This window comes from Seriola lalandi, unplaced genomic scaffold (assembly GCF_002814215.2).
Source record: "Seriola lalandi dorsalis isolate HSWRI2012SDOR001 ecotype SW California unplaced genomic scaffold, Sedor1 jcf7180002054223, whole genome shotgun sequence".
Classification (NCBI taxonomy): Eukaryota; Metazoa; Chordata; class Actinopteri; order Carangiformes; family Carangidae; genus Seriola; species Seriola lalandi.
This window is the reverse complement of record NW_019524776.1, coordinates 170,196-181,329: the sequence shown is the minus strand read 5'-3', so window position 1 is coordinate 181,329 and position 11,134 is coordinate 170,196. Positions and strand designations below refer to the sequence as shown.

Genomic DNA, 11,134 nt, shown 5'->3' with positions numbered 1-11,134 from the left:
TATATACAGTGAGTCCACATTATTACGGAATATAGTTAAGTATAGTTTAAAGCATCAACTTAAATTGATCTAGTTTTCTACCATTTAGGAATTTTGTGAAGTCCTACAGCGTATCTGTGACAGCTGGCTCGTTGGTCTAGGGGTATGATTCTCGCTTAGGGTGCGAGAGGTCCCGGGTTCAAATCCCGGACGAGCCCTTCTTTTTTCAACAATTCGCGACAATCTCTCATTTTAATCTTATTTGTGTCTGTCCCGAAGTGTTTAGAGTGAGTAGTCGCTCCACGATGTCCCGCAGGTCAATATGTGATTGGGTCAATGTGAATCATTGCACTTTCCTCTTCCAGTGTCACTTGCCAGTGCAAGTAAGCTTAGATTTTTTTTAAAGGAATGTGAAGTACAGCTAAACGAGGGTAGTGCATTTCTGCAAAATAGAACAGAACATCATCATGGGAAAAATATGGAAAGGATATACATCAAAATACATAGATCAGTCACTGACAGAGAAATCATATCTGTTTTTATTTTGTTTATTTTATTGTATATACTGATATGTAAATTTGATAATCTAAAATTTCACTGCATTAAAAAATAATTATCTTAATAATTAGGTGGGATTGCTGTAAAAGCAATCTTACTTATTTGGCTGAAATATACTAGTAAAGATACTTGTAAATTAGTCAATTTTCATACTGTTGTCTACAGCATTAAATTCATTTTAAATAGATGATTGATCAATCTTTTATTTTTTTCATAGATAGAGTAGTTTGACCTAAAGGCCTTGGTGTTATGTCCAGGGACACACGAACCGCGACGTCTTTAAACTCGCCAGCTTTATTATTGCTTGCACTCTGGTTGCACGTGCCAATAACCTCATTTGCGGCAAACTGCCGTAAGACTGGTGTGTGTCGCAACATCTACAGCCACAACAGTTGTGGTACATACACAACACTTAAAATGTTTGAAAAACATTTTAAAGGCATCCTTTCACTTCAAGGAAAACTTTTCAAAAGCTTTCCAGGATTCCTGTTAACAGTTGGAGCTGTGTGCAGCCACCTCCTTTGAAACTGGTGGGGGGTTTCCTGCATAACTTAATAAAGGTAAGTGAAATTAATTTTAAGTAATAGTGTTTCTCAATACTGTACTGTTGTGAAGAGTTGCCTAAAACGTCATGGTTTGCCCTGCAATGCAAAGTTTATTTTCTTAAGCAAAATTTCGTGTTTCCATAGGGATGCCAGAACCCACCTCAGGCTAGTACCGCACCTTATGGTCAACGACAACCAGCAAGAAATGGTATGTTGTCATGACTGCACCACATACCTTGTACGGACTGGCTGGACACAGGGCCCTCTGGAGGCAAGCAAGCTAACTCCTCAGCAAAAGCCTTTTTGTTTTAGAAAAGCATTGACCCCGACGTGATTTGAACACGCAACCTTCTGATCTGGAGTCAGACGCGCTACCGTTGCGCCACGAGGTCTTAGTCGCAATAGGTAGTAAATGGGCGTGATAAAGATAATCCACAATCGCCCTTTATATTTTACTTTCCATCTTCGAAATTAAAGTACCATTATCAGAAGACAACAAAACACAATAAGAATTACAAGGGAGGATTAGCGTTATATGCATTAGAAGTATCAATTGAAAAAGTGGAGGGGTCACTAAGTAGATACACAAATGTTTAATTATATAATGTAATATACTTTTTAAACTGTTAAAAAGTTATTTGTTATTTGTTATTTGTAGCGTCGTATTTGTCGTGTCATGGTGAATCATCCTAATGCTAGTCAGGATACCTCTTTGTGCAGTGAAATAGCGAAATATGACTATATGTCTGCCATGTCGGGCCGGTTAGCTCAGTTGGTTAGAGCGTGGTGCTAATAACGCCAAGGTCGCGGGTTCGATCCCCGTACGGGCCAATGCGTCTTTTGCAAGTTAATAGTAGATTCTCTCGCGGGTGTACCTATTATGTGCAGACATTCACCAGGGTAACGTGGTATCAATTGCAATGCCACAATATGCCTCAGCGAATTTCCATATTGAATGTTACCGAACACAGCTTTTATGTACGGTGTAAACATGTGCTCCACAGAAACACTAGAGCGATTGACTCATTCATTGACTCAGGGTCTTCCCGAGTGGAAATGGAAAGCGTTGGTGGTATAGTGGTTAGCATAGCTGCCTTCCAAGCAGTTGACCCGGGTTCGATTCCCGGCCAACGCAGGATTTTTGTTTTTTTTCTTTTTTATGTGAATAGTTTTTTTAATGGTAAATAAATCATTCATTCATTTTGATATTAATAAATCATTTACTAATGCCTTACAGAACAATTGAAACTTATTACTAACATCAATTTTTTGGTTGCCAGGTTGAGGAAAATCCTCATCCTCCTTTGCTAGTACTTGAATTCATTACAGAGACCCTGTCTGTAGATATCAAATCAAAGTCATTAACAAAGGGTACAACGGTTCTCACTTTCTATAAGTCATCTTCTATGCTGTTAGTAAGACATTCATAAAGGCTAATGGATTTCTTAATTTGCAATAAACTGCCAGCAAATGTTAGTCAGTCACCTATAAATCTAAATAAGTCATTAATGAAAGATTAGGCAATGCGACAGTTGTTACAATTAATGACTTATGACTTGATCTAAAAAAATTTGTAAATTATTTATTAACCAGTAACATTGCCATTAATAGCAGCTTATAAACCCTTAATAAATGTGGTTCAGAAAGTGGTGCTGTTAAATCTTTGTAGAGATGTAACTGCTCAACATGTACAGCTAAGCAAATCCTGTGTACTTTCAATGAAATGCACTAGTGAACTGCACAATGGTAATTTAGACAATAAAATGCCTATAATTAAATTCATTATTGTTTGTTAAATACATGAAATTTCCCAAATTGGGAAATTCTTGTGTTCCAGCAGGGAAAAATAAGCCCCAAGAATAACAAAATAAAATAAATGTCTCAATATACATTTTCTTGAAAGATTGCTTGTGCTTCCAGTGACCTCAAAGACATTAGAATGAAGAGGTTCCTTTGTATCATTCACTAACATTTGTGGTTATCGCTTCACGTGTAATGAGCTTGTGCTCAGCCTCCCACACTGATAGCTCAAGGTGTGGTGATTGAGGGTAACCATTCATTTACTGTGTTCATTATGTGAACACTGGAGATAGTATGTCACTGCATTACAAGACAGCAAGTCTTGTAATAATTGAAAGCCCCTCTCATATTGTGTTCCCTCCCAGAGTACAAGGCCACAGATTTCTTTTTAGATTCCCAGAAATTCTCCAACACCAATTTTGTTTCACGATGATATCATTTCTCAACTCACATCGCCTATGCACTCACGCCTAAAGGGAGGTGTGCTCAACTTTCTGATAGACAGTACAGAGAACATATAATAACTTCAGAAAAAAAGACCACTTTAGAGTACTGGATTTACAGTTCAGAATTTATTCCATTTAGTTATATGGGTGGATCCAGGAATTCTTTTTATCATTTTCCTTTACACCTTTAATCCATACACATTTAGTGTATGGATCTTGATTGTTTGTCATTGGCAGAGGTATGCACTCTACTCAGTACCATTCTAGTTACTTTTCAATGGTCACAAACCACAAACAAGGACTACCATAACATAAGCATCGGCTGCATATGTGACACACACACACACACACACACACACACACACACACACACACACACACACACACACACACACACACTCCATATTGACAGCACTGATTAATAATATATCCAGACATGTGGCTTTAGAGAAAGATGGAAGGAGTTTACTTGTTGATCAGGAAATATGTCACTGTTTCTCCTCTACCCATTAAGTTCATTTGTTATCCTATTCACCGGTGTTAATCCTCTGCTTACCCTCTTTTTCCCTCTGTTGCCATGGATATGCTATTCCTATGGCAACGGCAGGCCTTTGTGGATGGCCTCGGGCCCCCACCGTAGAGGACTCTCTGAACCTTTCATTATACATTCCCTTCAAGCTTGCAGACAAATCACACAAGTAGCACATACTCTAACTCTGTCTCTCTAACCCCCCCCCCACACACACACACACACACACACACACACACTTCTCCTTTTTGTCTCTCTGCTGCTCTGCCCTTGTAGTCATATTACTGTGTCTTACTTTCAAGTCTCTGATGCACCACACGTGTCCAAGACAGCGGCAGCAGCACAGCTGTTAATGGTTTTAGTGTTCAATATTTTGTAAATTGCACTCTTGACACTCACTGATACTGGATGCCAGTGCTGGTAGGAGGAGGGCTGTGATCAGATTTGTAGCATGCGTATCGTTGTCATAAGAGTCAGCGCCCCAAGCTTTCTAATTTTCGGTGGCAATGGGAACCAGAGCTCCATCTTTAAAGATGCATGAGACGTCTTGAGCAGAGAATAGAGATGGAGGCTCAGCCAGAGAAAGTGTTTCTGTGTCAGACAGACTAAAACAAGGGAGGGGCGAGGCTCATGTAGATGGCAGTATTTGTCGGTGGCAGTGAGGGCCCAAGTCGAACAGAGTATAGTGTCAGGACTGGTCACTGTGTGAGTGTGTGTGTGTGTGTGTGTGTCTGTGTGTGTTTGTGTGTGTGGGGCAGGTGGGGGGTCTTGACCTGCTGAATGAACCCCATCAGTGTCGGGGAGTACCATGGGCTATGTGTGGGCTCGGCCCTGCTCAGCATTGTGGCGGGCTGCATCATCATTGGGGTGTCCAGGGAGTGTGATGCTGATGCTGTAGGAGGTATCTTCCTGGGAGCAGGGGGCCTCGGTGAGTGTGTGTCTGTGTAAAACAATTTTTATGGAAAAGACTGACCATTCGTCTAAAGATTATTACATTGCTAAAGTTGCTGATGTTCTTGCTTTTTACTTTTTTACTCTTGTAGTGTTTTTAACTGAATATTGATGGAATATTTGATTGTGTGTTAGTGGATTAACCATGATGTTCTGACTGGAGCCCTGGAGACCCTGGGTCCTCTCTAACAGCTTAGAAAACATACCAGCATTGTCTTATCCCTCCCTCAGTGACTTTCACAAGTTTTATGAGAATTGCATATATACAAGATTCTGAGCTGATGACATGTTTCAGGAGGCTGCTACAGAAACTGTCAGATTACTTTTGTTTGAAGTCTCAGAGACCCAAGCTGTGAATCACGGTTAAATGCAGTGTATTTACATATGCTCAATACCTGTGATTGGTGTTGACTGTACTTTTTACACAGAAATACCCCCTTAGTAAATTTGAATACATCTTGTTCATAAGAGGTCAAACAGGGAGTTACATCTCTTTGGGTAATAACTGCCCCCAAAAATTAAGTTATGTCACAATGTAGGACAACATATTGTCCATTTCTTTGTGAATGAGATTTTGGACAACAAAAGGAATAGATTATTTTCAAGCAAAGCCCATATAACACACAAAGCATGACATATTTTCTCATTTGTTTGATTACAAGGCTTCATGTTTATTTCCTTATTTTGTCACCTTTATCAAATTTGTAAGTGGCAAAAGAGAATTTGACTAGTGAAATACTTTTCTATATTTTGACTTTAATAAGGTCAGAAGAAAACTGTATATTTGAAGAAAAAAATGATTGATTTTGCAATTATTATTATTATTATATACACATATATAGCACCAGGATCTGTAGGACCCCGTACAATGAGGGAGTGAAGATGTGCCAATAACACACAAACGTTAAAAAAAATCCTAAAGTGCTGTCTGGTTAAAGGAGGACACACTCGTCCAACATGCAAACTGATTAATATTTTGTTTGAAAAAAATGTCAGAAACAAAGATCTGTGGTCTGTGACATTTTCCATCCACTGTTCGTGAAAAACACACCATGCCATCATCTGATACAACAGTGTAACTGGAACCAACTGATAGTCAGGGGACTTGCACTGCCAAGATAAAGGAGTGCCTTCAGGAGCTTTCCTGGAGAGAAAGAGCAAAGGACAGGGCTTTTGATCTGAGGAAGACAACATCAACATGCATAATTAATGTGAAATATTCTCACTGATGATTTGATCAGCATTCAATAATTAATTTATCTTTCTAGTGTGCACAAGACTTTGGCAAATCAAAACCATGCACAGCAGTTTGACAGAGACGTTGACTCTGGCAGCTCTTGTGCAGCTAAGTAGCATCTAATTATGTGTTTTGGGGCTTATGTGCCATGATGCCTCCTCCAACACATAGGCTGACTAATGAGTATGAACAGAGTGTTCTCGACAGATTCTTTTCACTCCTTCTGCAGTTTCATGACATTTTAGGCACAGACATGCATCACAGCCACCCTCAGGACCTGCCAGGGTTTAATGCCAGCTCTTCTGGCTTATAAGGGAAATCAATAACTGTGTTGAATTGGAGAAGAGTGCCACTGAGAGGCACACAAGCCCTGCGGTTAAGATATTGGAGTTGAACAGAAAGAAACATCTCACACTGTATCTGGTACACTAAAACTAATCTGAAGGCTACGTCAAGACAGTTACAGTTTGGGAATAGACGTTTCATCAAGCAATCTTATTGTTGGTTGTGATGTCTACAAGTATGGGGATTCATATGAAAAAGGGTTTTTTTTTCACCCCCTGGTGTGGCTCAAAGGCATTGATAGCAGTCAGATTTTGTATTTCAAACACTTGAACTTAGAATCTGCAACTGACTAGATATATGCTTTTATATTACAGTGACATTTGATATCCCCTAATAATGAGATTTTCCTCACAGCATGCAGTACACAATATTTTCTTCCACTCCTGGTTTATTTTCAGTTTATTATAGTGCCAAAAATAAATTTGATCGATTATTAGTTCTTTGGAATTGAAGATTGTGACACACTACTAAGCATTTATTTCACCGATAATGATGAGGGCACTATAATAAAACCAGTATTACTTTATCATTTTTCAAATTGATCATGGATTCTGCTTTCAAGGCCTGCTCATATCGATCTACCCCTTCATAAAAGCCTGGCTGAACATCAACCATATTCTTCCATCCTTTGGTAAGTTGTTTGATATCCTTATTCATTATTTGAAAATTCAGTTTAAAGACTTACAACATAAACATCATATTGCTCAGTCACATGAGCCATGGTAAAAATGGCAGCCTGAATTTGTTCAATACATTAATTAAGAATAATTGTTCTGTCAATGAAACATTTTGGCTCAGAATATATCTTAAATTCTCAGGAAACTTCAGAGTGCACCCAACGGCTGCCAATCCCGCTCCTGAACAACCAATTGAAATGCTAAGACGAGAAGGTGAGTGTGAGCGTCTGTGCCAGCCTTTCCCTAAACCAAAAAGCCACTAATCAATACTATGCTACCACATAACATTCAAAGGGATTGGGGTTCAGGTACTTGACACTGAACCATTGAGTCTGTGTCCAATATTCGTTGATAACAAATATGACACTTGTTTCTACACAGGAGAGCTAATAGTTAAGAGCAGTGAGAGAGATGTTGTGTCTAGGTGGTTACTGCAGAGCATCATACATCTCCTTAATATGTCATGGGGTGCAGTTGAATTGTAAGAAAAAGTAGTAAAAAAGTTTCAAAGGAATATATCGGCTTTCCTGAAAAGGAAAAGTAGGCAGATAAATTAAGATAAATGAATATGCATATTCAAATAAAAAACTGAAAGTCAATCATTCTTTATCTATAATAGTAATATAGAGGTCATTTGTAGGTGTACATGGTTTAAAAAAAAATAATAACTACCAATATTATAAACTCAAATCTCCTTGTTAAAGTAGCTATTTGTAAACTTTTCTATTGCTGCATAGCCAACCTTAGCATTGACAGCTGAAGAAACAAAGAAAGTTCTGCAACAAACTTCATTCTTTTCCTCAATCGTGTCTCCAGTGGTTGAAAGTGACGCAAATGTGAACTCTTGTTTTGCTTCTATTTCTATCACTTCTTCTGATGTTAGCATCCTAACCAGCTAACTCGGGCCCAGTCGGCCCATCTCGTCACTCTGCGATACTGAATCACTGTAGTATCCAGGCTGCCCTGAAGAGGTCGTGCTGGTCAGAGGGCTTATTCTAACCTCTTGTATAGTAAATGCAACAATGGCTGAAGCTCTTGGCAGTAAGTAAAAGGCTGTTAATGCTGACGTTGGCTATGTAGCAAAAGCAAAACTTACAAATAGTTACTTTAAAATTCCTGTTAGAATTCACTGGGAGGATAGAAGAAATTGCGGTGGGATTGCTGGTTTCTGCACAAGCTGAAGCTAAACTGCATTGGTGCCTTGAATTTGTATGAAGAAGCAGTTGAAGAAGTATGAAGAGATGGGAAAAAAAGGGGAAAAGGATTTGTAGCCTTATTCTGATTGGTTGGTTTGTAGCCTCGTTCTGATTGGTTTGTTTGTAGCCGCGCTCTAATTGGATGAAGGACAGTTTCTGAGCATTTTGAATTTTGAATGGAATCTTTAGCTGAAAGTATGAATGAGTAGAAGGGGTTGAAAAACGCATGAGAAGTTGTGGAAAACTGTAAATTTTGAAAATGTTTATACAGCTTGTAATCAGCTCTAGATAATGGACAAGCCAAGAATGTGTGTGCCCTTTTTCCTTGAGACTTTTTGCCTCTACTGCCAGCCGTCATAGTGTGATACAGCTCTCAGATTTCCACAGACTGATGAACCATGCAATGTTATACCAACTGTTGCTGTGTGTTTATCTGTTCTCTTGTGGTCTTGCAGGGACTCAAAGTCAACAAAATCTGGAACGCTCTAAAAGTCGAATGGGAACTTTTGTGGAGGGCGGACCCATGGCTGAGACCAACCCAGATGAGGGGTATGAGATTGAAACCACTCTTGCAAATCATGTTCTTATTAGGTTGTGAATTAGTGATTTACATACAAGAGTAAGAAGTAGTGAGAGATACATATAGTCCAGAAAATTTAAAGGTGAGCAGGATGGGGAGATTGTTCGTAATACAACACAGCTGGCACCAAAGTGTTGTCTTCACATCCCATTTGAAGTCACAACCACAGTCTTTTTCTAACATTAAGGATCATATGTATGTATGTAGTATGTTCATTAACCACAGTCTATGCCACATTATAAAAGTGAATGCGATCATAAAATATGATGATGTGCCAAAAATGCACTTTACTTTGACAAGATTAAGCTGTTACACTGATTCATGGATGAAATGATTTATCACTTAATATAAAGGGTATGTTACATTTACTTTCATTACATTTCACTGTAATGAAAAAAATAATTTTCTTTCCAATCTGATCTCAGCATTTCTGTATCTGCTGCACTCTTATTTTATAGCTGATATGAGGACAAGTATATAGTTCACTTTTTATTGTTGAAAGTTAGAGACATTTTTTTTTATCATAGCAAAATTGTCAGTAGAATAGCCAACAAAACACCTTACATAAGAGCACGTGTTTTTTTGTTGCCTGTCCAAGCCATTTAGAGGAAAAAAGACGGACTTTCAAAAGTGATCATTACAAGGTATCACCTTCTTTTCATACTCAATCACTTTGCATGCTGTTGCTATAGTAACCCAGATACTGGACAGATTTCAGTCATGTCAGATTAGATCATTCATCAGCCAGGCACGCCATGTGTTGACTGGTATGACACCAAACATACATACATATATACACTGGACTTAAAACTAAGACTTTTCACAAACGTTTGAGTGACATTTGTTGTAAGAAAATCTTTTTTAATGCTTAATGTTTTAAACGAAAGAAAAATATATTTTCTTATTTATATCTTTATAATCATGGGGAATAATCCAAATCATTACATTTGTGGAATAAATGTAAAATGTTCTAGACAGTGCCTATTACTGATTTCTAGCGTTTAAAACCTGAATATACTTGAAAATAGCAACTGAGATTTATTGCATTTTAGTATAGGTCAGGCTTTAGACAGTAAAGCCTGTCTAAAGCTTAAATTATCCAGACTTGCCAGATATGCTGTTTACGGTAGTTCAGTCATTTTATAGCTCTGTAAGATGATTGATTCAGAGTTAATTAAATTTTTACTCTGCATCAAATTTTGGATTACTTAGGGGGAATAAAGAAATATAAATTGTCTCGAATGGAAGGAAGTATATTATTTATATGACTCATGCTTTGGTCTGTTTCAGGACGTCTTCAGAGATGCCAGACATCTTATCTAGACGGAAACAAAAGCAGTCACCTTCTGATCAAGACCTGCCTTGATGTCATCACATATTATTCAACTTCCCTGCTAATCTTCTCCATTAGGTTTCTTTCAAATGTGAGACAAAATGTTGATTTAAATCTTTCTAATTAATTGTTTTCCTGTTGGATTGTTGTATCAGCTGTCCTGTTTGTTGAGATCAGCTCATGATATTGTACCTATGTGGACTCATAAACATATTCGAAAATTAAATTGTGATTGTTTGTCATGAGCAAACCAATGCACATGTACAGATACACACAGACACAGACACAGACACAGATACACACACACACACACACACACACACACACACACTCACACACACAAACACAAGTAGCTACATTCGTTCCGTGCACACAGTGAACTGCACAAACTTAATACATTGATATTCAGGACAGCACTGGCAGAATGGCTGCTGTGCTCTGACAAAAAGTGTGACATGCTGTGAGGCTGAATAATGCCGGGCCGTGTTGATGGGTCTCAGCAACAGGAGCCCAAGGAGTCTGCAGTGCTTTGATGACAACCAGCAGTTTGATTGTCAGGCCTCAAATCACAATGCCTTGCCACAATCCCTCTGTTTCTGCAAGTTAAACCCTGGAGGGACACACACTGAATGTTTGATTGAACAACATCCAGAATGGGTTGAAGTGGTTGACAATTGAGACACGTGAGTATATATTTTTACAAAAATCACCTGCATGAAAACCAGAAGGTATGTACAATTTTACAATTCTTTAAGCACCCAGCCATACACACTAATCTATCCCAGCATGCACTGGTCAAAAGCACCCTGGACCTCACCTTGAAAGCAGTACTTGGAACATTTAAAGGTTCAGTTCACCAAAATCATTCAGTAACCTCTAGTGCTGTCCACACACACACACACACACGCACACACACACACACACACACACACACACACACACACACACACACACACAC

At 38.6% G+C, this 11,134-nt stretch overlaps 1 protein-coding gene and 4 non-coding genes across 5 annotated transcripts; 4 read left to right on the top strand and 1 right to left on the bottom strand.

The window, feature by feature from the left end:
• The first annotated feature begins 125 nt into the window (after window positions 1–125).
• On the top strand, window positions 126–197 carry trnap-agg (transfer RNA proline (anticodon AGG)). Its single transcript has one exon. It is a non-coding gene; the product is annotated as a tRNA-Pro (tRNA).
• Window positions 198–1,402: 1,205 nt separating this feature from the next.
• Window positions 1,403–1,474, bottom strand: trnaw-cca (transfer RNA tryptophan (anticodon CCA)). Its single transcript has one exon. It is a non-coding gene; the product is annotated as a tRNA-Trp (tRNA).
• Window positions 1,475–1,839: 365 nt separating this feature from the next.
• On the top strand, window positions 1,840–1,913 carry trnai-aau (transfer RNA isoleucine (anticodon AAU)). The gene has a single exon. It is a non-coding gene; the product is annotated as a tRNA-Ile (tRNA).
• A 232-nt stretch (window positions 1,914–2,145) lies between these two features.
• On the top strand, window positions 2,146–2,217 carry trnag-ucc (transfer RNA glycine (anticodon UCC)). Its single transcript has one exon. It is a non-coding gene; the product is annotated as a tRNA-Gly (tRNA).
• Window positions 2,218–4,319: 2,102 nt separating this feature from the next.
• LOC111653518 (kinocilin-like) lies at window positions 4,320–10,402 on the top strand. The gene is made up of 5 exons (XM_023404115.2): window positions 4,320–4,785; window positions 6,953–7,021; window positions 7,209–7,280; window positions 8,719–8,812; window positions 10,134–10,402. Exons 1-5 carry the CDS (start codon window positions 4,638–4,640, stop codon window positions 10,207–10,209), a joined length of 459 nt encoding a protein of 152 aa, XP_023259883.1. The 5' UTR covers window positions 4,320–4,637; the 3' UTR covers window positions 10,210–10,402.
• Window positions 10,403–11,134: the final 732 nt, after the last annotated feature.

Excerpts from the sequence above, each read along its gene's own strand:
- LOC111653518 (XM_023404115.2), top strand. The coding sequence starts at position 4,638 with ATGAACCCCATCAGTGTCGGGGAGTACCATGGGCTATGTGTGGGCTCG. Across the intron at positions 4,786-6,952 it reads CCTGGGAGCAGGGGGCCTCG|GCCTGCTCATATCGATCTAC; the intron begins GTGAGTGTGTGT and ends TCTGCTTTCAAG. Across the intron at positions 7,022-7,208 it reads CCATATTCTTCCATCCTTTG|GAAACTTCAGAGTGCACCCA; the intron begins GTAAGTTGTTTG and ends TTAAATTCTCAG.